This window comes from Pyrus communis, chromosome 4, assembly GCF_041283825.1.
Source record: "Pyrus communis isolate YQ-2024b chromosome 4, ASM4128382v1, whole genome shotgun sequence".
Classification (NCBI taxonomy): domain Eukaryota; kingdom Viridiplantae; phylum Streptophyta; class Magnoliopsida; order Rosales; family Rosaceae; genus Pyrus; species Pyrus communis.
In genome coordinates this window covers 22,398,842-22,424,872 of record NC_142568.1, presented here as the reverse complement: position 1 = coordinate 22,424,872, position 26,031 = coordinate 22,398,842, and the positions used below count along the sequence as shown (strand labels likewise).

At 37.0% G+C, this 26,031-nt stretch overlaps 5 protein-coding genes across 7 annotated transcripts; 1 reads left to right on the top strand and 4 right to left on the bottom strand.

Moving 5' to 3' along the window:
• Nucleotides 1-384: 384 nt before the first annotated feature.
• On the bottom strand, nt 385-3,498 carry LOC137723131 (cyclin-L1-1). 3 transcript variants are annotated; one of them, XM_068462300.2, is made up of 7 exons: nt 3,244-3,498; nt 2,959-3,131; nt 2,770-2,851; nt 2,218-2,358; nt 1,828-1,997; nt 1,378-1,648; nt 385-1,110 (listed from the first exon to the last, which is right to left on the bottom strand). In XM_068462300.2, the coding sequence occupies exons 2-7, from the start codon at nt 3,108-3,110 to the stop codon at nt 586-588; spliced, it is 1,341 nt and encodes a 446-aa protein (XP_068318401.2). In that variant the 5' UTR covers nt 3,111-3,131; nt 3,244-3,498; the 3' UTR covers nt 385-585. The 3 variants fall into 3 exon arrangements, with proteins under 3 accessions (XP_068318401.2, XP_068318402.2, XP_088549173.1); XM_068462301.2 differs by having other exon boundaries at nt 3,338-3,472; XM_088693047.1 differs by lacking the exon at nt 3,244-3,498 and having other exon boundaries at nt 2,959-3,237.
• A 133-nt stretch (nt 3,499-3,631) lies between these two features.
• On the bottom strand, nt 3,632-7,839 carry LOC137723132 (putative protein S-acyltransferase 17). Its single transcript, XM_068462303.2, has 10 exons — nt 7,525-7,839; nt 7,350-7,443; nt 6,580-6,674; nt 6,339-6,506; nt 6,138-6,210; nt 5,977-6,029; nt 5,436-5,527; nt 5,268-5,320; nt 4,519-4,644; nt 3,632-4,294 (listed from the first exon to the last, which is right to left on the bottom strand). Exons 1-10 carry the CDS (start codon nt 7,671-7,673, stop codon nt 4,016-4,018), a joined length of 1,182 nt encoding a protein of 393 aa, XP_068318404.2. The 5' UTR covers nt 7,674-7,839; the 3' UTR covers nt 3,632-4,015.
• A 1,687-nt stretch (nt 7,840-9,526) lies between these two features.
• On the bottom strand, nt 9,527-11,886 carry LOC137723166 (stress regulated protein). Its single transcript, XM_068462342.2, has 7 exons — nt 11,500-11,886; nt 11,109-11,327; nt 10,807-10,893; nt 10,505-10,651; nt 10,218-10,244; nt 10,037-10,132; nt 9,527-9,935 (listed from the first exon to the last, which is right to left on the bottom strand). The coding sequence occupies exons 1-7, from the start codon at nt 11,731-11,733 to the stop codon at nt 9,735-9,737; spliced, it is 1,011 nt and encodes a 336-aa protein (XP_068318443.1). The 5' UTR covers nt 11,734-11,886; the 3' UTR covers nt 9,527-9,734.
• An 863-nt stretch (nt 11,887-12,749) lies between these two features.
• On the bottom strand, nt 12,750-13,899 carry LOC137722807 (histone H2AX). The gene is made up of 2 exons (XM_068461903.2): nt 13,565-13,899; nt 12,750-13,109 (listed from the first exon to the last, which is right to left on the bottom strand). Exons 1-2 carry the CDS (start codon nt 13,766-13,768, stop codon nt 12,888-12,890), a joined length of 426 nt encoding a protein of 141 aa, XP_068318004.1. The 5' UTR covers nt 13,769-13,899; the 3' UTR covers nt 12,750-12,887.
• Nucleotides 13,900-22,635: 8,736 nt separating this feature from the next.
• On the top strand, nt 22,636-25,296 carry LOC137722339 (gibberellin receptor GID1C). Its single transcript, XM_068461316.2, has 2 exons — nt 22,636-23,085; nt 23,693-25,296. The coding sequence occupies exons 1-2, from the start codon at nt 23,047-23,049 to the stop codon at nt 24,686-24,688; spliced, it is 1,035 nt and encodes a 344-aa protein (XP_068317417.1). The 5' UTR covers nt 22,636-23,046; the 3' UTR covers nt 24,689-25,296.
• The last annotated feature ends 735 nt before the right edge of the window (nt 25,297-26,031 follow it).

The following is a 26,031-nucleotide window of genomic DNA, read 5'->3' as shown; positions in this document are numbered from 1 at the left end:
TGTCTCCGCTTTCCCCCGAGATAGCAATCAGAACGTCACGAAACGAAACGACATTAAGGAAATCATTCCGTTGAAGAAGATGAAGGTACGGGTTGGATCCCGTACGTTAGTCCCTCGTACAAACACGATATCCCTTGGACTCGGATATTCGTGTTGGGTTGCACTCAGAGATGGGCGGCTTTGAACCGAGCTGAGGAAGGCCGGTTCGAGCAGTTCAGGTACCACAGGCCTTACGTCTTAAACACGTCTGAATCCAATCCTGTATACCAAACGAGGCCGGAGAGTGAAAAGCAGCTGAAGTTGAAAATATGAGTACGAAAATCACAACGCTTAAAATATGACTCGGGTTTTCAACAAAGAAGGATGCGAGGATATCACAAGTAATTCAACCATTCAACAAGAGAATGAAGATTTCGCATTGCACATCGTATCAAAATATAATTCTACTTAGTTCTTACAGTATATTTAGTTCTTACAGTAACAATTCTAATACACTATTACATCTGCCAAATTAGCAAAACACAGCCAAAGTACATTGAGTTCCGTTGCGTTTAAGGGAAAAGGAGAGGCGTCCTGACGATTAGTTCAAGCATACGAATGATGTCTATGGCGATCACGATCCTTCTCCCGGGAAGCATACGAGGAACTGTGATGATCACGATCTCGTGACGAGTGGTGCCTTGATTTATCTGAATGCCCCCCTGAATCTTTTGCTCTATCCCTTGAACGATGACTTCGATCCCTGTTTCTATCCCTCTCGGCCTCCTCTCGATCTCGTTCCCGGTCAGAATCCCTGCCCCTATCACGATCCCGGACCCTTTTTCTGTCCCTGTCCCTGTCTCTCTCCCTGTCCCTTTCTCTGTCCTTGCTTTTATCACCGCTTGATTCCATGCGGCGTTCAGACTTGGATTTCATATTGACATCTTCTCTTGCCTCTCCCTCAACAGCCATGCTCTTGGACTCATCACCACTCTCTTTAGAGTCCTTCAGCTTGTCAACGGGTAGCTTGACCAAGACACCCTTTGATCCACCAGATTCAGGATTGACTGCTGTTGCATCCTTTGAATTAGAGGCATCGTCAGTAGCTTCGGCAGCATTCTTCGAAACTTCCTACAAAATAGCATTGAGAAATAAAAATCCATACTAAGTACGTAATTTCCATCCTCTTCATATCCTACAGTTGCTAATCTTGCTCCCACTTTGCAGCCAGCAGTGCTGCTGTTAAACCACCGATAAGCAGGTGATTGTACGTATCTAATGAACCTTCCTAGGGAGAAACAGTAGCCCTTGAAATATCAAGATACGATAAGCTGCTGGCTCTAAGTAAATCATAATGGGGAGGGGAAAAAATTATAAGAAAAAAGGAGTCAGAATTACCTTTGTAACTGGCTGAGACGAAATCCACGACTTGTTGGAAAATGTAAAAGAGTCACCCTCTTTACAGACCGGTATGTACTTTGCTTTAGGAAGGCTGTACAAATGAGCCAGAACCCTACAAACTACGTCAACCCCTGATTTCTCAGCATCAAATGCCTTCCACCATGGCGGATTTTCAGGAAGTGGTACTTGAAATCTCCGAGCAGCAGCATAAACCACACCACAAGCAACAACCTCGCTCTTGAATCGAACACACAATGTCGTCCGCAAACTGCAGTAAAAAATTTGTGAGAATTTAACCAACAATATAGCACACTGAAATCTTCAACATTACATGCACACATATACCAGGTAAACAGAGAATTTTCGATACATAAACACCAATATAAAGAATGGAAAGCCAAGTACCAGGAAAGTAAATAATTAATTGGCGTATGTTGAAACAAGTACCTGTCATTTGCTAGATTCCAGGCTTCTTGTGTTAATTCCGGAGGTGTTTCCAAAGTGGCAAGGTAATTTGATATGAACTTATGAGGATGTTCAACATGACAGATGAAACCCATCTCTTTCAAAATATGCCTTTCTGTTCTACTCAACTCCATCTTCAAGTCCGAATATTTCTGAAAAAACAAAACGACAAAAACATGGAAACTTTGATACGCTTTACTATGAACTCCATCAGTGCAATGATAATAAAAGAAATGAAACCATTCACTTACGCGCACCAAAGAGGGAGACAATAGATTTGATCCGTTAGGTTCTAAAGGATGATAATGAAAAACAATGATTGTAATACGATAACTATAATTCTATACAAATATAGCATATATGAGCTCTAACCTTTGAAAATGGGTCCAAATGCTCAATGGGTAGGTTCTCCCTCCTAGATTCCATCCTGTGGAAAACAATGATCACCTGTCTGGCTTTCTTCGGGCACTCCTCCAGTTTCGATGCAAGCCACACACAGCTAGCAGCAACTTTCTGCAACAAAACATCATGCCACATGAAAACAAAACCATTAGTGCAAGAGTGCTGATATTTCGCTTATGAAATAAGAGATTGGACCATTTAACCTACTACGGCCACAGGGACGTCTTTTTTCCTAATAAATATGTCTACTACTTGTCGAAAAACCAAAAAGAAGAACACTGTACACCATCATATGAGGTACATTTTCATCACCACAACACAGCACAAACACTACAAGGAAAAATGTTGAAGGGAACCATTCAATGCTCTCAAGTTCGGAACACAGGTTTTAGACAGAACATCTGTTAACACAAATATACAAGCAAATCAAACATATAAGCAGCGTGAAACCTCTAACTCGCGGCGTGTGCTTCGAGTAATCGCAATAAATCTATAAAGCGAATGCACAGATAAAGCAAATACCTTGACATTGAAGCGTGCAAAGGACTTCTTGCAATAGAAGCGGTGAAACAGAACCTGACCAGTCGCCATTACAGCTTGAGGTCTGCAAGTGATCAAATTAAGCAAAACAAATTTAGTAATTTCCCCTCAAATTAAAGAAGAATCATAAATTCGTAGAATTTAAACAAAAAAAAAATGGAAACACCATACAATTTGAGCAAAATTCCACTTTCTTGGATCAAATCACAGCCGTAGATTCTGAGCGTGGTCTCCGTGGCTTCATCTATCCCGTCCTTTCTCGACGGCGAATTCTGTAGCTGCTCGTCGGTCAGGTAGAAGGTGTCTATCGCCGTGTATATCATCGTAGAAACCCTAACAAGCTTCTGCACAAAATTAAATTTTAAAAATTCGATTAAATCTGAAAGAAGAAGAAAAAAACTGAAATTTTCAAAATTTACAGAGACAAATTGGTAATTGAAGGGACGAGATTTAAACTTTGGTTCACAAGAAGTTAATCAAAGAGAAGCATTGAGACGAAGAAGAAAGGGGCTCTGAGATACACTCCAATGGCGATTATACGACGACGTACCAAGTCAGTGAGTTTTGGGGGCGAAATTAACTGTTATAGGTTCAGCTCCCTGTTTTTTTGGGGTTGTTTTTTTAGCAGCTACAAAAATACAAGCTTTTTCTATGTAGCAAGGGTGACTCGAGAGCGCAAACGGAGATTCTTGGCTATTCTCGGTTTTATGTAAACGGAGATTGTTAACTATTTTCGATTTTATACGAAGAGTTATCAGATGTGTATTTCTCTCATCACGTGATATTACACATCAGATTCTCTCGACGGGAGAACTAAATACCAGATAACATAGCAATACAGATAGAAAGATAAACTACTTCATTCTTCTGTTGATAAGTGAGTAAAATGTATCGTCTTACAGAAAGTAATAGAGAACAGATCTGGCTTTTATACAACCATAATCCCCTAAGCTAAATGATAACATTACAGATTGAACACAAATCGATTATCCTAATCGTTGAATGAACTGCCAACCACAAACATTCAGCCATAGCCCATAGGCATCTGCAAGAATCAATAATGTTACACATCCGATCGTGTTAGATCCGCACAGCACAAGGCCCCCCGTCTCTCACTGATGCTGGCCATCTAAGCACGACAAGTTTTGCGAGAGCGGGCTATGAAGCTGTTCAGTTGGTGGAGGAAACGAGAGGCAAGCATGCAACATTGACAGGCCAGTAGTCTTTCTTAGCCAGACTTTGATTTGGTTCTAGACGAATGCAGTCTGCTCGAGAGGGGAACAATGACCTCGAGAATATTCTGGAAGAATCCTTTATCGTAAATGTTATTCTGAACCACAACCTCTGCATCTTCGAGTGGGGATCTTCGGAACATGGCTCTCCATTTACTCTCTGGAGGTTTTCGTTCACTACTTATCCCACTGATACTTGCTTTGAGTGCCACAGAACTCGCCCTTGCTTCATTTAGCTTCTTCTGCCAGCTCATGTAGTCTTGCCACTTATAAGTCTGTTTCAAAAGAAGTAAACACGATAAGTTCCACTGTTTCAGCAATGAAAGAAGTCACGCTCTTTAAAGCCTTCTATTCCCCAGGTAGTTCTTCTGTTGCAGCGATGAAGCCTAACGAACTATCCCCGCCTGATTAAGTATTACCTCTATCCTTCCCTTCTTTGGAACTTTACCAAGACATTAACAAATTAAATTATTGAACAAAGTCGGAGAGAGAAATAGACCTCATTAGTGGTAGTGTTTGTGAGACAAAGTTTTGCATGGTAACCAAAGAAACCTGCCAATAGCAGTGCAACTATTGCAAGAAACACCATAAGAAGTATTTGAGTGTTGTAGTCCCCCAACAACCACTGTAACATATCAGAAAAACAAAATTAAGCAAATCAACAACACGGAAAAGCCGAAACAATGGTCAATGCAATGAGTGACACTCAAAGCTACAGTTCATAATTGGAGACATCATGGAAAGTAAATGGACGGTGAAGTCTGACTAGGCCTTTTCTACGAATTCAAAGAACAAGCAGCCTCATCTCCATGTAGAGACAGGCTCTTTCGTATTCAGAAACACAATAATGCAATAAGTCAGCTTAACAAGGGATCGCCAGAACTGCAATAAGTCAGCGGGGTGTGATATTCACACACCCCTTTTTACTTTTCACATAACTTTTTAATTTTCGGCCGTTGGATCGGATGAATTAAAGAAGATCAAGGGACATAAATCAACAAGAGGTGTGTGAGAAGTAAAAAGGGGTGTGTGGATAGCACACCCCTAAGTCAGCTTAACGATGAACACTGTACAAGTTTTTTCACTAATGCATGCTTATGGAAATGTTTTTGAAATGTGCAAAGAACAAGAATGCACAAAAAGTATTGAACTTTTGACAATTATTTTGTCAACTGAAAAGATAACAAGCACAGTATCATTGGAAGCTATTGCCCATCTCAATCACCAAAACAAAACAAATCAACTTACCTGCACAACATGTGGTGTTAAACCGCGAAAAGAATTATCTACACCATAATAAGCTGCATTGAAAAAATAAGGGAAAGGAACGCCAGTTAGGTTCAGAACTTCAGATGCAACACTATCATCAAGTAGGAGGCTTCGTGTGAAAGTCGTCAATTTACCAAATCAACTTACCAGTTAGAATTTCAATAACTTTGTATTCTTTAACTTGTCCAGCAAGAATTAACCCAATGGCCACTGTTCCATATATGCAAAGTAAAGTGTGCCTGAAAAAGCACTAGATAAATGATAACAAACACACAAATAAACGAATACAACATATAACCTCACAGCTATAATAAAGTTAAAATTGATTGAGCATTTAAGACAGTGGCTTGGAGTTTCTCCAGTGTAATTTGCTGTGAATTTCAAGAGCGAAATGGAAAATTACATGCCCTAAAACCTCATAGACCTTAAGTTCTAAAAGTTTTTTCTTTTTATCTTTATTCATTTCAACATGATACGCCAAGATTGGATTGCTAAATTTCAACCGAGATTCTAGATGATAACCTCGATTATCAGTAAGCACTTTATCAAACCATAAAACAATTGCTACCCAACAAAATCCCTATCAACATGTATAATCAATTAATTGGGAAGCATAGGCGGTGGATAAAACAAAAGGCCAAATAACACAAATAAGCATTCACTTGCTGCATCAGACAGAAGAACTCACCACAAAAGAAAAGCTAAGAAGTACTGGGTGTTTCTCTCACCTATACAATTATTCTGTAATCAAAACAGTGGTGTCAAATTTACAATAAGCAACAAATGGAATGTCCAAATATGAAGGAGGGAATGGAAGAAAAAAGAAGAATAGTTAAGAGCGTTTCAGACCATCCATCCACAATGATGATCAAAACGGGCAACACATCGATCACAAACGCTGCAATGCTTTGACCTAGCAGGTCTGAACCACAGAAGACGAAGGACAAGAAAAAAGGGAAATTAAGAAAAGGAAGAAACAGAGATCACATAAAATAAATAAACCAAAAACCATGGAAGGATTCAAATAAGCCATTGAGGGTGAGAACTCACTTTGGAATTTTGCATGTTGAACATTGTTTCTCAGAATATATAATATTATCATAGGGATAAGCAGAGAGATACAGAGAAACATTATCAGCCTTTATTGTTCCTGGATCAGAAAAGCTAGCTAAGAGAAAGAGCAGAACACCAATGCCAACAGCCCACAAGCTTGCATACCTGAAATATATAAACTTGCTTAGAGGATCCTGTACTAAGAAGACTTTACCTAAACTTAATCTTTGGCGCGTACCTGTGAATTTCACTAATATAATAGCCAGGAATGTAACTGAAGGAAGAAGTTGCAACTAAGTAATAGGCTCCTCCTACTATTGCAAGATACATGAACTGCAATGAAGCAGAAAGCTAAAGATTACTCCCGAATCAAAGACAGAGAGAAAAAGATTTCCTAGCTTCTACATTACTCAGTTTAGAAATCGAAGGCACTCATACGTTACACCTAGTTTTTCTTCTTCTATTGCAGCATTTAACCACCTAGATCCTAGTGACTGACCATTGAGCAATTCCTAATGATTCTTTCAAATTTACCAACTTTAAGCACATTCATACATCTCTAACTTGAAATACCGTTACTTGGGAGCATCAGATCCTCCATCCTCAAATTCCTCAAATATTCTTACCACATTTCCTCACAATTTGCCTCCTCCCCATAGATTTCTCCTTTCCTACTTACTCTAAGCAAGAAAAAAACCAGCAATTTAACAAAATGCACTACCAAATCGCACGAAAATTCCATTGCAAATGCACATACATAACACGAAAAACAAAACCTTTCGATGGGTCATCCAATAAAACTGAGTTGATATTTAACCAAAAGCAGCACCACCGTAAGCCCGAATGAACCATAATTGAACCCACAGATCCAATTCTCAAGAAAACCCACAAAAATTTACAACTTTATGAACAAAGTCAACCAACCAGAACCCAAAATTTCCAAATTTCCAAATTCCAATCACAAAAACAACACGAAGACAATTCTGTTTCTGGGAAAAAAGAAGGAACCTGTAAGATTGGATTGGGTCGATCACAGCAGAAATATTCCACGGAGGCTATGGCATTAGTACCCCTGGCTCCAAACACAAACCCAACAAACCGTCTGCACAGAAAGATCAAAAATTAAATCTTAGAGAGAGAGAGAGAGAGAGAGAGATGGAGAGAGAGAGAGAGGGTGCTGAACTGGAAGTAATCGTAGGCGCCGAAGGTGAGGAAGTGGTTGATGCGTTGTATGGGGGTGCCGTCGAAGATGGGCCATTGGCCGCAGAGGAAGGAGACTAGAACGAGCAGTGTGATTAAACCATGGCACACCAGAATCCACTGTACCTCCATTCTCTCTCACTCTCTCTCTTCCTTCTGTACTGTTTCTCACTCCTCTGACTCTCTGTCTGACCGAGAGAGATGAATAAGGAGGCCGGTTGATTTCAGGACTTGCAGTTGCAGACTGCGCGCGTCTTTACCAAGAATGCGTCAACTGCAAAAACGACTTCAACAAAGCAAAACGAAAAAGGACAATTTGGTAAATTTATAAAAAATAAAAAATAAAAAATAAAAAACAGAACAAAAACGAAAAACAAAAAACATTCGTAGAGAGGAAAACTAATGAAAACGGTTTTAAAACTTTGAATTTTAACAATAAGAATAAAATAAATGGTAAAATTAATAGTACCATGATTGATTTTTTTAGTGTAAAAATATGGTTTTTCGATAAAATAAACAGTACCGGAAGCTTTTCGTTAAAGTTCCATAAAAATGATTAGGGTATCTATACAATTTACATTAGTTTTACATTTCTAGAATATGTAAATGTGAGTTTTATCCTAGGAGAGGATATGTAAGATCAAAATCTTATTTATTTTCTCTTTTTGAGCGGTGGAAAACACATTTATGTTAAAAAAAAATATAAACATACATTTTGGGTTGTTTTATTTTCACCTCATGTTTTTTATTACACCTCAGATACTTTATACACGTCATATTTACTTTTTAAACTAAAATATATCTTAATACACTCCACGTACTTTCCAATACTATTCTCACACCCCACACTTTCTACATTACCTCATAATCTCTACTTAAAATCCAAATCAAAATCCTATGTTCGTCTCACAAGTTCATCTTCGCCACCATTTTCAAAAACGAGTATTGTCCAATGATCATGGGTAGAAATTTCTATGAGGTGTAAAGAGGAAGTGCCTCACATTCAAATCAATGGTTTAGGGTTTAGGGTTTATGAAGAAAAAGTTTGACCAAACTCCATTAGTATCATCTTGCTTCTTTCTTTGTGCATCTTTGAGGACCCCACTTTTTCCTCTAATCTGGAATTGTTGGACTTTTGAGATATGTCGAGTTAAGGGGTTTCTCAAATGGTTTATCATCTATTAAGAAACTTGAATCAAGTACGAATCGAAAATTTTTCTTATACTCTTTTTTCAATTTTCAATTATTCCGTTTTGGCGTTTCTTTCAATTAAGAATTTTAGGGTTTCTCTATTCAATTAACTACAAATATTTTTGTCCATTTTGCGGGGTTAGTTTTAATAAACTTCATTCATTTCTATCAATTAGGGATTTTAGATTTCACATGTGTGTGTGTATTCATCTATAATCATCTTGTTTGGTGGTTGTTAAAGTTTTGTTCTACACTGGATGATAGGAGTGACTTTGAGAGCTTGAAGATAAAAATATGAAAATAATTTGGGATGTATTCAGAAAATAGATACTAGCATTTGCCTGCACACTTTGTGAGTATGAGCATATTTTTTTAGAAAATGAGAGAGAGAGAGAGAGAGAGTTGGGGGAGTGGAAGGTTTTTGTTTTTTGTTTTTGGTTTTTTTTTTAAATATTAGAGGTATTTTAACATTACCTGTAAGTGAGGCTTCAATAAAAAACAGTAAAATTTACACCTGTGAAATTACATTATTGCCCATCATTTTTTTGTGTGATAGAAGACTAAATTGTCTTCATCTTCTTTTGGTTGACAAAGAGGGTTTTATTAATTAATAGAAATATAAGTCATTTAATAATAAATTTTTATGTGGGGTTTATTCAACAATATGTGGAGTGTTAATAAAAATAACCATACATTTTTCATCCAAGTTTGGATAACCTACATAATTTTTTTTTGAACAAAAATAAATACACTAAAACTATTTTTAATAATGCTAAAATTTCAAGCCATAACCATTAAAGGAGAAAAGTTATTTTTGAATTATGTCGTAAAAGTTTCTGACTTAAATTTTTAAGCTTTATCTCACACCATTGCACATGATCTTACTGCCTCTCTTTTCCCTAGTGTTTTTTTCACATCCAAAATAAATGAAAGAAAGAAAAAGAAGTGCAAAGATCAAAGCTTGAGTTTTTCCGAGCATCAACAGCAACCCGGCTGCATCAGCTAGATGTCCGCATTGCCTATGGTATCCTCTATGACATCAATGCAAGCCCCTACAGATTTTCCTTCTGCCATCGCCTCTGCAAGTTTCGCTCGTGCTCCTTCATGGCGGCGCAGAATTAGGACGGTGTTCAGCACAGACCATCTCACTTGGGAATCGGTTTTCTTCTGCGTGAAGCCTAAGCTTCGGAACAACGAATCCAACTGTTTCGACAAGCAAACACATTCGGTTAGTAAACTTCTTGCATTGCGTCCTTCTTTTTACTTGCGCTACAGGCAACCATGTAACAAGGTCAGGTCTAAACCTGGTTGATATCAGCAAGCCCGCCCTCGGCGTATCCATATAAGAGATACTCGGAAGCAACACCAGCTAGCGCTACGCACGCAAATTTGTTCAGCGTCTAATAAGATGCACAATTCATGAACGTTTCTCACTTCGAAATAACGGAGAATTAAAATTTTTAGAGAAAAATGGTAGTGACATACAGTGGCTGATACTTTCCCTGCATTAACCTGCAACATGGAGTGGGAACTGCTATAAATCAAGGACAATAACCAAAGCATGACATTAGAAGTTATGAGTAACTTGGAATTTGATCTGTACGAACATTGTACTTTTTTTTATCGATTTTGGGATATCAATGAAGCTTTGCATAGACAAATGGATTCGGAAAGAAAACAATCAACAGAACGAACCCCATTCGGTGAATGAAAACAATGGCAGAAACAGAAAAGAGTATGATAATGCAGAGTAATGTACGAAAGAAATATACCTCTTCGACGAACTCAAAATCCACAAAAGCGGTCCCTGCTTGAACATTGAGAGATCCTTCCTTCTTCAAAGCCTCCAAACTGGATAGTGTATATCCCTTTGGAAGGATGCCAACCAAGTACGCAATTAGAAAATGGCCTGCTTCGTGCTGCAATATTTTTTTTCTCTTTCAGATGAACAATTCATGATGAATGATGATATTCCCACAGGAAATACAAGTTTTTCAGAGGGAAATATTTGTCTACGAAGATATATATGTACACCAAAAGAAGATATACGAAGAGGGCACGGGAGAGATCTTACTTGAGTGACCCTGTTTCGGTATTTCTGACTAAAGGTGTGACCAATTGTATCAATAGCCAAGCTACCAAGTCCTCCATTGAAAGATATCTAGGACAAATTGATGACACAATGCAAGTCAATGAATGTTTGTAACTAAGCAAAAACTGATGAAATGTCAAGGGCTACAAATGATTTCAAGCGAGAAACCGCTTTGGCGGATTTTACTATCTCGAAGATTGTTGTCAGCCCCTCAATTAACAGTTCAAGATTTTCAATGGCATTGATTCTGAAGACATGTTCTCAGGCAAGTGTAAGGAAGTTACCGCGTCCAGAGTCCACAGAAACAACAACCCTAAAGAAAGATAGAAAATCTGTTGCGGACTAAACCCGAACACATTCCATGCTGAAACACCTCCTACCACAGCAGCGATCTGCAGGTTTCTTTCTATGGAACCGAGAGTAGTATCCACCGGGGATAAAAGAGACGACGCTTCTATTTTATTCAGCTTCAGCTCATCCAAGGTGTAAAGCCTTTGGGGTACCTGCACAATGAAATTCCATTCATTTTCCTATTGCTGCAACGCAGCATTAAGGCACGGTCCCTTTCGGAAATGCGCTCTAGAAAGCACTTCTGCTCACAAACGCTTTCTGGAAGCACTTCTTTCGAGTTAAAGAATACAAAACTGACTAAACGGAGTGTGAGTTTGGAAAAACCTGCCTAGCAGCACCAAAGCATCTGAGGCCACCGGGCTTGCCCTGCAAATCTTTAACAAGTGAGAGGGCTGCTCTCTCATCTCCCTTGCCCAACTCCTCATCCACTTGCTTCAAAACTTGTCGCCTCGACACGCTAAGCTCTGATGAACATATGACTCTAAAACTGGGAAATCTCAGACTCAGTCGGGGTTTACATGATGAGCCTGCATAGTGAACGTGCATCACAGTACCCATCTAAAGAAAATGCATAAAAGCCTCTGAACCAATGAAAATAAGGGCTATTTCTTACAACTTGTTTCAACTCTTTTGAGCCACACAAAATGGATAATCCATGTTATCTTCCTAATAAATCTGAAAAATATTGTGGTTTTAGTTGATAATTATTGCAGTTCCTAGTTCATAGGCATGGATCAATTTATAATGTTTGCTTGTATTTTATTCAATATGTCAAAGAGTCGAGATCTGAGTGAAATCTCGAGTGTTTGATATATCTTCATGTGAATGTCGCACTTATTACGTGAGAAATATTAGGAATCACCAAGAATACATCTCTGTGTGAATGCCTAAAATCACATGACATAATGTAGTCATATATACATCAACATATCCTCAACTTTGGCACAAAGTAAACTTAATTTTTAATTTATAGAATAATGAAAATATTGAGTTGTAAACTGTGTATTTATAAATTTTTAATTTATAGTATTCTTATTTATCATAATTATATTTAATAATAAATTTATCATATTTTTTATATCACATTTATATTATATCAAGAGGTTGGATTTATATTTAAACTAGGGATGAATATATAAGCAAAACACCAAGGCAACACCTTGAACTCAAAACTCGTCTAAAAATGATTTTAAAATAATTAAAACTCTTGTAGTGAAATTGATTTTAAATTAAAAAAACATTTTAAATATTTTTTGGAAAAAAAACACTATCTTAATTGTATTTTTAATATCTACTTAAATTTTTAGAAAAAAATCAATTCCAAAAATATTTTAAATTATATTTTGAAGTATTTCATACAAATCTTAAAAGTGATCAAAGAAACTAATGTGGATTCAATTGATCAAAGAGAACTTTAACAAAAAAAAAATTAATATTATTTACTTTAACAAAAAATCGTATTTTTACATTAAAAAATTAATTGTGATATTATTCACTTTACTTTTTATTTTGTTTTTATCGTTAAAACTTAAAATTTTCAAATCATTTTCATTAATTTTCTTTTAATCAAAAGATTAACATAACCATTTCATTATATCATAGAAATTACAAGCACTAAACATCACAAGGTCGACTAAAAACAGCAAAACGAAAACCATGATATTATACAACTGCGGTGACTAATCAACGTCGCTACACCGCAAAAGAGAGAGCTAAAACTCCTGAGAGGCGGATCCGATATCGCCCTTGCCTTTTCCGACCTTCTTAGGCAAGAGGGTTTGGTGGATATTTGGCAACACTCCTCCATTAGCAATGGTCACTGCCCCCAACAGCTTGCTCAGCTCCTCGTCGTTCCGAACCGCAAGCTGGATGTGCCTTGGTACAATGCGGTTCTTCTTGTTGTCCCTCGCAGCATTTCCAGCAAGCTCCAACACCTAAACAAAATTTCACACTAAAAAATCAGATCAAAACCATAAAGTTCAAGAAAACAATGCCAAATACCGTGAAAATCTTAACCAACCAACTCCAGCGAATCAAGACCCTGATAACAAAAAAATAAAATGAAATTGGCATTGAAAAATCCAATTAAAAATCAAGAGAAACAATCCCAATCAAACTCAAACGAATCAAAACCCCAATAACGAGCTAATTTGACAAGTATTACTAATTAAACACATTTCAAATCCTAAAACACAACACTATACCGATTCGTATCCAGAAATTGGATTAAACCCAGAAAATTAAACCCATAACTAGATCGACCCAAATCCCAAAAACATGAAATTTCATCAAATTACAAAACAAAATCAAACTTAAAAACCAAATTACTCATTCGCAGACACATAAAACTAAAAACACAAAAACCCACATAAATCAAACACAAACTAACCTCAGCGGCGAGGTATTCGAGCACGGCGGAGAGATACACAGGCGCGCCGGCACCGACACGCTCGGCGTACTTTCCAGACTTGAGGAACCGGGCGATCCTACCCACAGGAAATTGAAGACCGGCCTTATGCGACCTCGACACAGACTTCGAGGCCTTCGGCTTGCCTCTGCCTCCCTTGGTCGACGCTCCTTCTTTCGCACTCATTTTCCGAGAATCGGCGACGGAATCACAGAAATTGGGAACGGAGAAACCCTAACCCTAGAAAAAGATCGAATCTTTGGCGACAGAGAAGTATGCGCGAGACAGAGGAGTGCTTGTGAAAATGAAATGTGAGTGGGGATAGGGAATTATAGGACGCGACGGTGTGATCTGATTGGGCGAGAGGGTAGGCGCACGGATCGCCAGCAAGGCACCCAGTGTGGAAATTCGCGGGAAAGAAATATTTGTTCTTCACTGTCCACCGCTAAGGCTTTCTCCTTTCGCGGGCTTTTTCTTTCGCGGGTGTATTTTGCCATATTCCCCCCCCTGCCCTACCTAAGTTTTGCATACTGTCGATTTGGTCCTTAAAACTTTATTAGGCCCTGTTTTTCTTTGAACTAATATGATTCATTTGGAAATACTTTTAAAATGACTAAAATTATTTTTGATGAAATTAATTTTGGATTCTAAAAGAACTTTAAGTATTGTTTTTTGGAAGAAACACTAAATAAAAGTATTTCCAAAAAAGAACCCATAAATAACCAATTGATCACGCTAACATTTTCTCTCACGTTTCATCAAAATTTTCAAAACAACTTGTCAATGCTTAATTGGTGTTTGTTATTTCTCGTATTTTGCCATATCATCCCCCACCCCCAACTCCCCAAATTTTCTTGCCAAACAAACATAAATAGCATGTTTACTTGCATTTCATTCAACTTTTCATCCAAAAAAACAATATGCATGTCGTTTCAATGATATTTTTATTTTCTTTCTAAATGTAATATAAAATTTTCTTTTATGAAATATTGAAAAATAAAATATGAGGACGTATAAATTTGAAAGGGAGGAAATGACCATTACTTAAAAATTAAAGGGGACATGATCGAAATAAAAGTTAAGCAGGGTACAATCGGCAAAATACTCCCCTTCATTAAAAAAAAGCAAGAAACGACGCCGTTGTTGCATCGGGTCAGGTGCGATTGTTTAGGGCCTATGCCTTTACGCTTGCGTCATATTGTTATTGGGCCGTTAAACCCTCAGCCCACTTGATCTAGCGCGCGGGGAAGTACCAGTACCAGTACCATTTGGGTTGGGCCCACGAAACCTAACTCCGGGGAATCTTTTGAGTTGATTCGCTTACAGCTGCCTGAATCATGATGGATGAGTCAGATCTGTGGGAACTGAGAAGACATGAGATAAAAAGCAATAAAGGTGAGGATGTAACGTAATGACGTATTTTTTACTGTACATCGTACTGCATCTGATTAGATCCATCGACCACGTTTTCCTGTTTGCTTTTGGATTCAGGGGAGGAGGGAAAAAAATCGATGGGACCTTCAAAATTGACAAAAGAAATGTTTGATTGATCTCATCAATGTAGGCTCCCTTATTGGAAAAAAAAACTTTAGTGCAACGAAAATGTTATTGTGAGTCTGTGACAGTATTTCAACTTGGTTGCTCAATAACAGTTGCGTGAGTTAAAACATGGGAATGCGTGAATAGGTTGAAACCTCGCATAATCGTCACATATTTCTCTCGTCGTTTTTGCATATATGATGAAAAGATGGGTTCAAGATCTTAATCTTCCTGCACATGACACAAAAATTGCCAGTGAACAACCAAGAATTGTCTCTCGAGTGTCCATAGAACTAGCCGGGAATTCTATGAACACCCAAGGCAGGTCGGAGGTTGGATCTTATCAGGCTCCTGCTCCGACTTCCCCCAACTAAAGAGAGAGAATTATCCAATCTAAGCCCATTTCGTGAGCACCTTTAGTACAGAGTCCAGCCCCACAACAAGGGAGGCCTATTAGGCCCAAAATGAATGAAAGGTTGGGGGAGGAGAGGGACCATGAATTCGTTGAACAGGGACGTGGCAAAAGAAGAGCCAAAACGGCAGAACAGGACAAAGAGATAAAGGAAAAAGGAGAGGGATTAGGTGGTGAATTTTGGACCATACACATTACACATATATAACTATACAAAGATGCCTTCATTAATATTAATTTTAACATGTAACCGAGAGTATATCACATCACGATGTTTACGTATTACAAATATAAGTACATTATTGGATTGTCTTAGTGGTTATGAATCTCTTTTATAATCTAATGCGGCTCGTGTTTAAATCCTCTTCATTTATTTCAAACATGTAACTATTTTTTTAACTTATCTCTAACACGCGATCTTCTTACGTTACTAATTAGTTATTATCGCCTGACGTTGTTATAATGCAATTAGTATCTTTCTCGTCGCGTGATGGATGCAAAACATATTATAATAGAGCCGGGACTTGGGGGGATGATGATGATGGCAACTAGCAAGTTCCTTGGTTTGCTTTGGAGATGGGATATGGAAGGATGTAGAAGGAAAAAGAGAAAGGAAAGGTGAAAAGAGTTAGGCAGAAGGATCCAAAAACTGTTCCAAATTGTTGACCTAACACTTACACGAATGCCTCCAAGGGGCAGTGGGCTACAACAATAATAGTGAAAGCCCCACCCAAAGTAGAAGTTTGATGCTGAGAGCTTCGTCGACAACGACCACTGAGTCCCTGACTCCAGAACTTACAAGATGATGATGCACCTGCTTTCCTCATGCCTGCTACAGTACTAGTGCTACTGCTACCCTCTCCCTCTTTTTGTTTTTTTTTATAGAAAACTAATGAAAATGGTTTGAAAATTTTGAGTTTTAACGAATATAATAAAATAAAAGGTAAAATGAACAGTATCATGATTAATTTTAAATGTGAAAATATGATTTTTCGTTAATGTGAACAGTACTATGAATTTTTCTTTTCTTCTTATTTTTTCCGCTTTTTTGATAGTTTTTTTTTTTTCCTACTTTACCTGCAATAATCAAGAATCCAAGATATATAAAAGAACAAACTTGCTACCTCATTACATAATTATTGGGATGAGTACATTTAGATAAGACATGGTTCGGCTGTTTACATATATAAAGTCGTTCTTTCTAAGGGTATGGTGGGATTCGCGAAGAGCAGCACCTTATATTCATGACCAATGGGATCTTGAGGATGAGACGTCATTTGGCTCATTCCATATACATAGTCGTTCTTTCTAAGGGTATGCTGGAATTCGCAAAGCAGCAGCTTACGCTGTTCATGATCGACCGGATCTTGATAATTTAACGATATGCTGGGACTCGCAAAGAGTAGCACCTTACAATGTTTATAACCAATCGGATCTTGATGTGCTGGAGGAGATCGCTATGGCCGTTCTTGTATCCCCATTAAGGAGATGTCAATACCCTACTTGAACAATAAAATGAAAAGTCTCTTCGCACGTGTTATATATAATTTAAGGAAACTGACTTTCACTATTTCACACATCAAATAGAAACAACGCATAATAGTTAGATGTGATTCCATATAATTTATATGGACTTCTAATTATGGTAACAAGGATAGGACGGTGGGAGATGATAAATAGTGTTTGAAATATATTTTTGATTTTTATGGCTTCTTGCATGAGAGAAACACAATGAAAGTTAAGCCAAACTGCCACTTCAAAAGGAAAGGAAAGGAAAGGAGTAACACATGCATAATTTCAAGGGAATTTTAATGAAAAGCTCCCAGTACTGCTTATTTTAACTAAAAATTATATTTTTACACTAAAAAGTCAATCTTGATACTATTCATTTTATCATTTATTTTGTCATTTTTGTTAAAACTAAAAAATTTCAAACTTTTTTTTATTAGTTTTCCTTAATTTTAATGGCACATTAGTTGTAACATCCCACATCGCCCAGGGGAGTGAATCATGTAAGCCTTATATGTATATTCTCATCTTTACCTAGCACAAGACATTTTGGGAGCTCACTAGTTTCGGGTTCTGTAGGAACTCCGAAGTTAAGCGAGTAGCGCGCGAGAGCAACCCTAAGATGGGTGACCCACTGGGAAGTTCTCATGTGAGTTCTCAAAAACAAAACCGTGAGGGTGTGGTAGGGGCCCAAAGCAGACAATATCGTGCTACGGTGGAGTCGAACCTGGGATGTGGTGGGGACCTGGGCCGGGATGTGACATTAGGTGCTCTCTCATGAATATTCTAGCATATATTCCATGTAACTTCTTGTACGCAAATAGGTTTTTTAGCCAAATTGGTTCTTAAATTTATTTGAAAGTGATAGGACTAGTATCTGAGTTTGACTACAGTCAATCATTTTGGTCATTCAGTGAAAAATCTCTATTAAATAACGACCAAAATAACAAAAATACCCTTATTTTAATAAACAACATGTCAAAATGATTTGATAAAAATTGAGAGTATTTTTGTCATTTTCTCCTCATTTAACGGAAATTTTTCATGGAATTACCAAAATGATTGATGATGAACAAACTCAAGAACCATTTTGGCTAAAAAGCCTAAGAAAATATTTGAGTTCATCTTGTAAGTGTATCTACTTTAATATTCACCCAATTGCAATTAATGTATCATATTTCGCTTTAAGAGAAATTATATTGAGATTTAAGAATCTTTCATATGATTACCGAGCATTAAAACATGTATGACACGTGTGCAACAGTTGTTCGTATCTCACATGTCGCGCGACCTGAACGAATAAATATTCGTGTTGTGATGTCAAAAGTGAACATTACCCAAACAACAACAACAACAACAAAAGAAGTTTAAAATGAAAAGGATGCAAAGACTAATCATGATCAAAAGCATAGGTGTTGTTTTCAAAAAGTTGGAAAGCATAGAAGAAGCAAAAGAGGTTGATAAATAAGTAAGCTTTAGGTTAGCTTGTTTATGGACTTAATGACAATGACTAAATGTGAAAGTGAAACATTGTCCCAATCAATTTTGGAAGGGGAAAAAAACATCAAGAGCTTTTGTTTACAAATTAAGTATTGTCACAAGCATTTTTATGTGAATTGTTTTTCGACGAATTTGCTTTTTTTAGAAGTGATTGTGAAGCATCTTTTGCTTTTATTCTCCAAATAGAAGTCTACAACAAATATAATTTGCACAAAATTTATTGCCAATCCACTAGCAACCTACAATAATTTGTTTTTGTATAACAAAAATAAAAAATTATAAACATTATCGGGAAGAGATGAGTTCGAATTTCATTAAATTACAATTGTTGATAAAATAAAGTTTTATAAAATGGATGAAAATAACACTCAATTTGAGAGATGAGATCAAATTCAATATTTTCTTTTTTGTGAACAACCAAATTCGAAGTTTATGAGGCCAATTAAAAGAAAGTATCAAAATTAAGAGCATCGCTAAAATGTTAAGTGGATCATGAGAATATTTTCTTGCATGAAATAGGTTTTATAGCATTGTGAAATTCAACTTAAGTCTCAATTAATTTCTTAATATTCAAATTGTATCACCGAACTTTCTAAAACTCAACTTATATTTCATTAATCACCTGCTGTCAAGTTGTTAAAACAATTTACGTGACACAACTATAATTCATCATTAAAGAAACTTACATACTATGCGTCTATAAATATAAAAAATTAAAAAAAATAGAGATGTTACAATGGCATATTGGTGAGGTTTGGAAAAAAAAGTTAAAATTTAGTTTGTGTAAAATTATATTACTGCGTATGATTTGTTTTCTTGTTTTTGCAATTCTAGTTATGTCATAATTTCTACAATTGAGCCACTGACACGTAGGATAAAATGTCGCAATGACATTGCCGTAAATAAAAGCAAAAAAGGAAGACAAAAGGGTCATTTCGGCACCGCCAAAAGAGTAGTACTTTGTGTTCGGACGGATTCTGTTTATCCTCACGTGCCCTACCTTCCAACGCACGCCCTCAAGCTTTTATTGCCCCATCCATCCAAAATTTTAAAATGAAAAGGACTTGAAAATCTTGAGGTTTAGCGAAAATGATAAAAAAATATTATAAGTGAATAATACCAAGATTGACTTTTTAGAGTAAGAATATAATTTTTTTATTAAAGTGAACTGTACCAAAAGTTTTCGTTAAAGTTCCAAATTTTAAATTCCTCATTTCTCCTCTTTGATTGATGATTTGTTTTTGAAAAATCGATAATCTACTCTATTTTTTTTGTTGAAAAACGTGGCTAAAAGCAAGAGTTCAAAAAAATCTATTCAATAATAAATTTAGATCAAGACATCTCAAGTCGATCCTGACAAATGAAGTTAATTGAACAAGAAGAAGAAATATCAAAATAAAAATTACCTAATTCACCAGTAGCTGAGTTTAAAATCTGAGTGTAAGTGCAAACACATAACCTACTTAACGAGATTCTTTTCACACGAGAATTCGAGGTTAGCATGGTTTCGTCAAATTTAACTAGCAAAGCACAAAATCATGTAGTATATACAGTTGCACTCTAACATAATCGACATGTGTTATCAATGAATTCTTAAGTACAATAAAATGAATTACCTAACGAAATTTATTATACTCTAATTTATTGGTAGATGAATTTAAATTTGAGTGCGGAAGCAGGCTTACTTGCTTTGACGAGCTCCAAACGACAACGTCACCAGCTCTTTGGAGTCATCAACTCCAGCAAAAACCTTTTCACATGGGAATCCCGGATATAGTTCGCTTTTGTCTATGTTCGACATGGTTCACAAAGTTAAGAATTTTATACAGTTGTGCTCAACGACAAACCAAGGTTTTTTTTTTCTTCTTTTGTAAAGCAACGATATACCAACTTGTCTAATTCACATTTGCATGAACAACTTGCCTAACTCACAAATGCTTAAGCAATATACTTAATTCACTTCCACATATATATAGGGTCAGGACCAAGGAACAAAGTTTTTGCCAGATATCTTACACTTGTTTTAAATCATTAGGTTTCATAACATTCAATGGCTATAAAAAAAAGATGGTGTGGAAGTTTTTCTATCATCCAATGGTATAGTGCCAATAAGGAATTGTAATTAATAAGAAAATCAATAAGAAATAAAATTGAAATAAAATAAAACTGAAAGAGAAATATCAGAAAGACACTGTAATCGAAAGGGAGGGGGTAACACATCCAGCCCTCATCGCCAATTTTTAAAAACAGATTTATCAATTTTATGCTTTTAACCTTTCTCAAAACATTTTTATTAGTTGAAATTTACTTTTATTTTCATGTATGGCCATATCATTTAATATTGAGTTTCGATGAGTCATCTTGATTTCTATTTATAATCGTTAGATGTGAATAGATTTAAAGGTTAAAAATAAATAAATAAATGTGTTAAAAACTTTATCTCTCAATCCTAAGACGTACATATATATACATCTATACTATTATTAAGAAAATAACCTTTGTCAACACCTTTTATAAAATTTCAATTATGTTCTTATTTTTCCAATTTTGGCCTTAGTATATTAAACAACAATATTAATTATCAAGCATATGTCAAACTACATGGTCAATTTAATAGAAATTTTAATTTCTCACAAACATTCTCCTCATCTCTCTTTTCAAGAATAAAACTCCTCAATTGTTCAAAACATGCATAGCACGCGTGCAATTGCTAGTTATTAATAAATTTTAAATACAAAAAAGAAGAATTAATTAACAATAAAAATACTAATTTTTCGGTAATTGGACTTAAATTTGAGTGCGCAAGCGGGAATATTGCTCTGACAATTGCGTCAACTCTTGAGAGTCATCAATATGTTTTCTACGTCGCATATTTGAAAGCCCTTTTTGGCAAGAATCCTCAAAACGCTTACCTCCTTCTTTATTCGACAATGTTCACATGTCAAACAGTTTATACAGTTACACTACAAAACTAGTAATATTATTGAAAACGAATAAGTACTACAAATTCGCCGATATGACAACTAACTCAAAGAAACTACATTGTGACTGACTTGTTTCTCAAATTAAATAGCAAGCTATATTTAGAGCGACATAAACCAACTTGCATAACTCACATTTGCGAGAATAACTTGCCTAACTCACATTTACATCTACATTATCAATGAACTCTTAAATAAAAAAAAGAATTAATTAATGAATCTAATTACATCTAAGTTGTTGGTAACTAAATTTAAATTTAAGCGCATCACATTGCTTTGACGAGGTGCTAAACGATCGCGTCACCTCATAGGAGTCATCAACATGTTTTATACGACATACATTTAGCGGGGAATCTCGAATACAGTTCACTTTCATCTACGTTAGACATGTCAAACAGTTAATAGAGTTACACTTAATGACAAACCAACTTGCATAACCTACATTTACATAACCAACTTGTATAACTCATATTCACATTTGCATTGTTAATGAATTGAAATACCAAAATAAAAATGAATTAATTAAAAATTTTAGCTACATTTAAATTTGACTGCGAGAGCGAGCACATTTTTATGACGATGTGCTGTATTAGGTTTTGGGAGTCTTCATCATGTTTTCCGTGACGTACATTTGAGAGCCACTCCACAAGAGAATTTCAAATGTGATTGGCTGAGTATTTCGAATATAATTGGCTTTCTTCTTTTTTCAACGTTGTTCACACAGTCAGACAGTTTATACAATTACACTTAACAACAAATCAACTTGGGTAACTCATATTCACATATGCGTTATTAATGAATTCTTAAATACAAAAAATTGAATTTATTAGTTACTAATAAATGAATAGTAGAAAGCGAGCATAGGTTGGAAAATTAGTCATTGACCGGGAAGGCTAAATTACGTTGTTGCCCCATGTCGTATTTGATTCCGCACGAAGAATAAAAATTAGTCTGCAACAATGTCCCATGAGATTTATTAGGAAAACTACCAATAAAATAATTAATTAACGAATTTAATTGCTTTTGGATAGGTGGGTTCCACTAACCGTGTTTCTTTCGGCCGCTCACTTTGTCCCCTTGCCCTCTCTCTCGCGCGCCCCCTCTTAACTCCCATCACACGTTAGTGCTTTACCCCGATTGATCTGCTAACTTACGCCCCCGATCTTATCCTGCACCCCCTCCACACAAGCACCACTCCATTGCTCCGTTTTATAGTAGTGAGATTTGTCATCGCATCACATGAATGCAGCGAGAGGCTTCCCCTAGAGATTAGGGGCTTGTTTTGTCTGGGACCAATGGGTTAAGAGAGTACGATCTTGTAGAGAGAGAAGAGAACAGGAGAGAGATTCAAAGTTAGGTGCTTTTGCTTGCTCCTTTTGGCTGCCTGGCTTTTGCTTTTTAGTTTCTGCTCCTGCGTTAATACGTGAGGTTTCGTGGGGTGGGTTTTCTGTGCTCTCGAAAGATCTGGGTTGGGTTTTCTTCAAGCTTAGATTTTGGTGCGGAAATTCTTCAGCCCGGTTTCCATGTCTGGGGGCAATGAAGTCAACGTTAGTGAATCCAGGGTAACAACTTTTCTTTGGTTTTTGCTGATTCGAAGTTCGATTTTTTCTGTGTTTTTTTTATGTTGGATGGAGTTTATCTTAATGGGTTATCTGGGATACGGTTTTTGGTTTGTGATTTTGTTGTTGAAAAGCTGATTTGTTTTTGTTTTGTTTCGTTCATTGGGGATGAAGACATTGTTCTTGTTTGAGTTGAGGTTTTTAGCTGTTTTTAATGTTTGATAAGGATATGATTATTGGGTTTGTTATGCTTGTTCGAGTTCATCATGTTTTGGAGATGTTCTTGCCAAGAAGCTCTTGGTTGGAGATTTGATTGTTTGATGGATTTAATGTTGTGGTTTTGTTACGGGAAAGCTTCAGCTCTAAGAAAATGTATGGATGAACATGTGTTTTTCCGGTTTGTTTGCGATTCTACTTCTTTACGGGAATGTTTTTGTTGGTTTTGATGTTTCTGTTCCCTTTGAATCGTAGCAGAAACCATTTTCTTCCAGATATGATGAGGCCGGTTTTAGTTGCGGTTTTTTATTTTAGTTGTGTTTGTGTTGTTATGTTGGAATAAGACATCGCCATATGTAAAAATTTTATGGAATCGGATGCGCTCTTTTTACAGATGGTGGTTCCGTTGAATACATGGGTCCTCATCTCCAATTTTAAGCTGTCATACAATCTTCTGCGCCGCCCTGACGGGACCTTCAACCGCCACTTGGCGGAATTCCTTGACCGGAAAGTGCCAGCCAATACTAACCCTGTTGATGGGGTTGTCTCGTTTGATGTCATCATTGACCGCGAAACTAGCCTGCTCAGTCGAATCTATCATCCGGACAATGCTAATCTATCCCCGCTGAACATTGTTGATCCTGAGAGAGCGGTGAGCCAAGAGATTCTTCCTGTCATAATTTTCTTCCATGGTGGAAGCTTTGCACACTCCTCTTCAAACAGCGGTATATATGATGTTCTGTGTCGCCGACTAGTTGGTATCTGCAAGGCTGTAGTGGTCTCTGTGAATTATCGTAGGGCTCCTGAAAATCGCTATCCATGTGCCTATGATGATGGATGGACAGCCCTGAGGTGGGTGAACTCTAGATCATGGCTTAAAAGTACAAGGGACTCAAACGTTCATATCTATCTAGCTGGCGATAGCTCTGGCGGGAACATTGTACACAATGTTGCTTTAAGAGCTGCAGAATCTGGAATCAATGTACTGGGAAATATACTGCTCAACCCTATGTTTGGTGGGCAGGAGCGGACTGAATCCGAGTTGCGATTGGATGGGAAATACTTTGTAACCATCCAAGACCGGGACTGGTACTGGAGAGCTTTTCTCCCTGATGGTGAAGATAGGGACCATCCAGCATGTAACCCGTTTGGTCCCCGGGGTCAAAGCCTCGAAGCTGTCAAGTTCCCGAAGAGCCTTGTTGTGGTGGCTGGTTTGGATCTTGTTCAGGACTGGCAATTGGCTTACGCTAGAGGGCTCGAGAGTGCTGGCAAAAACATCAAACTTCTGTATCTTGAGCAGGCCACAATTGGTTTCTACCTGTTGCCGAATAATGAGCATTTCTACACCGTGATGGATGAGATAAGTAAATTCGTGCTCTCCGACAATTGATAAAATTGACTTATACCACGCGATGATATATAACCTAAGCTTGACATCCCCAGAATAATGAAGGGGTTGTTTGCAGTTTGTAAGATTGTGTAGCTATAGTAATTTACTGTTGTATTGATAATTGTGGCACTAAGATCCTGCTTTGGCCTGGTTCGTTTCCGACGAGGGCTAGGCTTTGGTTGTTGGATGCAAAGGAGTGTGTGATTCTGCATCTAGCTGGATCATCGTATTTTGTTAGTTGGTTCGATAAAGCTTTTGCAGACAGCAGAATCTATTAACTAAAGTTTAGCAGTCCTATGAATGTTAAGATCCAAGGATTCCGGCTTCTGGCCACAACGAAGAGGAGGACCGGGGGTTGTTGGTGTAACATCTCTAGTGGCTGATCGACGATTCAGTGACTTGCTAATGTAATATATAGCTAATTATCGGAACATGGATGAAAAAAATTATCCATGGAATCGTTGTTCTTGTAATGTTTATATATATGTATGTTCTAAGATTATATAAGATGTTTGTGTACTGGCAGTTGCCAATTGTTTGTTCTGCTCTTAAGCATGTTAAGACATGTTTAAGACCAGTGGATATTTATGTTGAAATCTCTGTTCAAATTTTCTGTGGATTTGAAACTCCTCAGCCTCTAATCTGCTACATTCTGTTGGTAATTAATCTGTGAAGATGTCTTCTTTTTTGACAGAGATTCGCTCCAAATCTCATTGTCCGAAGATAAACGATCAATCAATCTGGACCGTTCAAATAGATGGTCTCGATTAATTTATTTCATTGGTTCACCTCATACAAACTAAGGGCTTTAATTTTTCTTACACACAAACAAATGACTCAAATTTTTTGATCCTTAGGCTCCAAACACTAAGGTCTAGAGAGGATCCAAACCCCTTCTTTTCCTCTTATCTTTTGGAAAAAGAAGAACTGCCTTGTCTTTTGAAGAATTTGAGTGTAACATCATCCACACAAGCTGCTAAGCATGGGAAGAAGGGTATGTATGGGTAGGAGTGATTCAGCCTTATCATCGGATAATATCTCCGTTTGAGTTTGATTCGAGAAATTCTCTTTTGTCACCAATCATCACATGGCAAGCTTTGATTGAATGGTAGTTCCTTTTTTGAACACGTGACAAATGTCTATTGGACAGGTGATTTACTTTTTGAATACGTGACAAGCGTTTATTGAATGATGAAGACATTAGAAGGATGCATTAGTTGCAAAAGAGTTTTTCTTGTCTCACTCATCCCGTATATCTATGGCTATAGCCAAGATCTTTCCATACGAGTAGGAGTGATTTTACTTTTTCACCTGCTATATATCCTTATCTTTTATGTCTCAAT

What these genes read in the sequence shown, in the direction of transcription:
- LOC137723131 (XM_068462300.2), bottom strand. Translation starts at nt 3,110, where the DNA reads ATGATATACACGGCGATAGACACCTTCTACCTGACCGACGAGCAGCTA. An exon ending in AGTGGAATTTTGCTCAAATT is followed by an intron (nt 2,852 to 2,958) that starts GTATGGTGTTTC and finishes GATCACTTGCAG; the next exon opens with ACCTCAAGCTGTAATGGCGA. An exon ending in ATTTGGACCCATTTTCAAAG is followed by an intron (nt 1,998 to 2,217) that starts GTTAGAGCTCAT and finishes TTGTTTTTTCAG; the next exon opens with AAATATTCGGACTTGAAGAT.
- LOC137723132 (XM_068462303.2), bottom strand. Translation starts at nt 7,673, where the DNA reads ATGGAGGTACAGTGGATTCTGGTGTGCCATGGTTTAATCACACTGCTC. An exon ending in GACCCAATCCAATCTTACAG is followed by an intron (nt 6,675 to 7,349) that starts GTTCCTTCTTTT and finishes GCTTCATTGCAG; the next exon opens with TTCATGTATCTTGCAATAGT. An exon ending in CAAACACTACCACTAATGAG is followed by an intron (nt 4,295 to 4,518) that starts GTCTATTTCTCT and finishes CTTTTGAAACAG; the next exon opens with ACTTATAAGTGGCAAGACTA.
- LOC137723166 (XM_068462342.2), bottom strand. Translation starts at nt 11,733, where the DNA reads ATGGGTACTGTGATGCACGTTCACTATGCAGGCTCATCATGTAAACCC. An exon ending in TTCTGTGGACTCTGGACGCG is followed by an intron (nt 10,894 to 11,108) that starts GTAACTTCCTTA and finishes AATTTGTCCTAG; the next exon opens with ATATCTTTCAATGGAGGACT. An exon ending in ACCGAAACAGGGTCACTCAA is followed by an intron (nt 10,652 to 10,806) that starts GTAAGATCTCTC and finishes AAAATATTGCAG; the next exon opens with CACGAAGCAGGCCATTTTCT.
- LOC137722807 (XM_068461903.2), bottom strand. Translation starts at nt 13,768, where the DNA reads ATGAGTGCGAAAGAAGGAGCGTCGACCAAGGGAGGCAGAGGCAAGCCG. An exon ending in TCGAATACCTCGCCGCTGAG is followed by an intron (nt 13,110 to 13,564) that starts GTTAGTTTGTGT and finishes AATTTTGTTTAG; the next exon opens with GTGTTGGAGCTTGCTGGAAA.
- LOC137722339 (XM_068461316.2), top strand. Translation starts at nt 23,047, where the DNA reads ATGTCTGGGGGCAATGAAGTCAACGTTAGTGAATCCAGG. An exon ending in TCAACGTTAGTGAATCCAGG is followed by an intron (nt 23,086 to 23,692) that starts GTAACAACTTTT and finishes CTCTTTTTACAG; the next exon opens with ATGGTGGTTCCGTTGAATAC.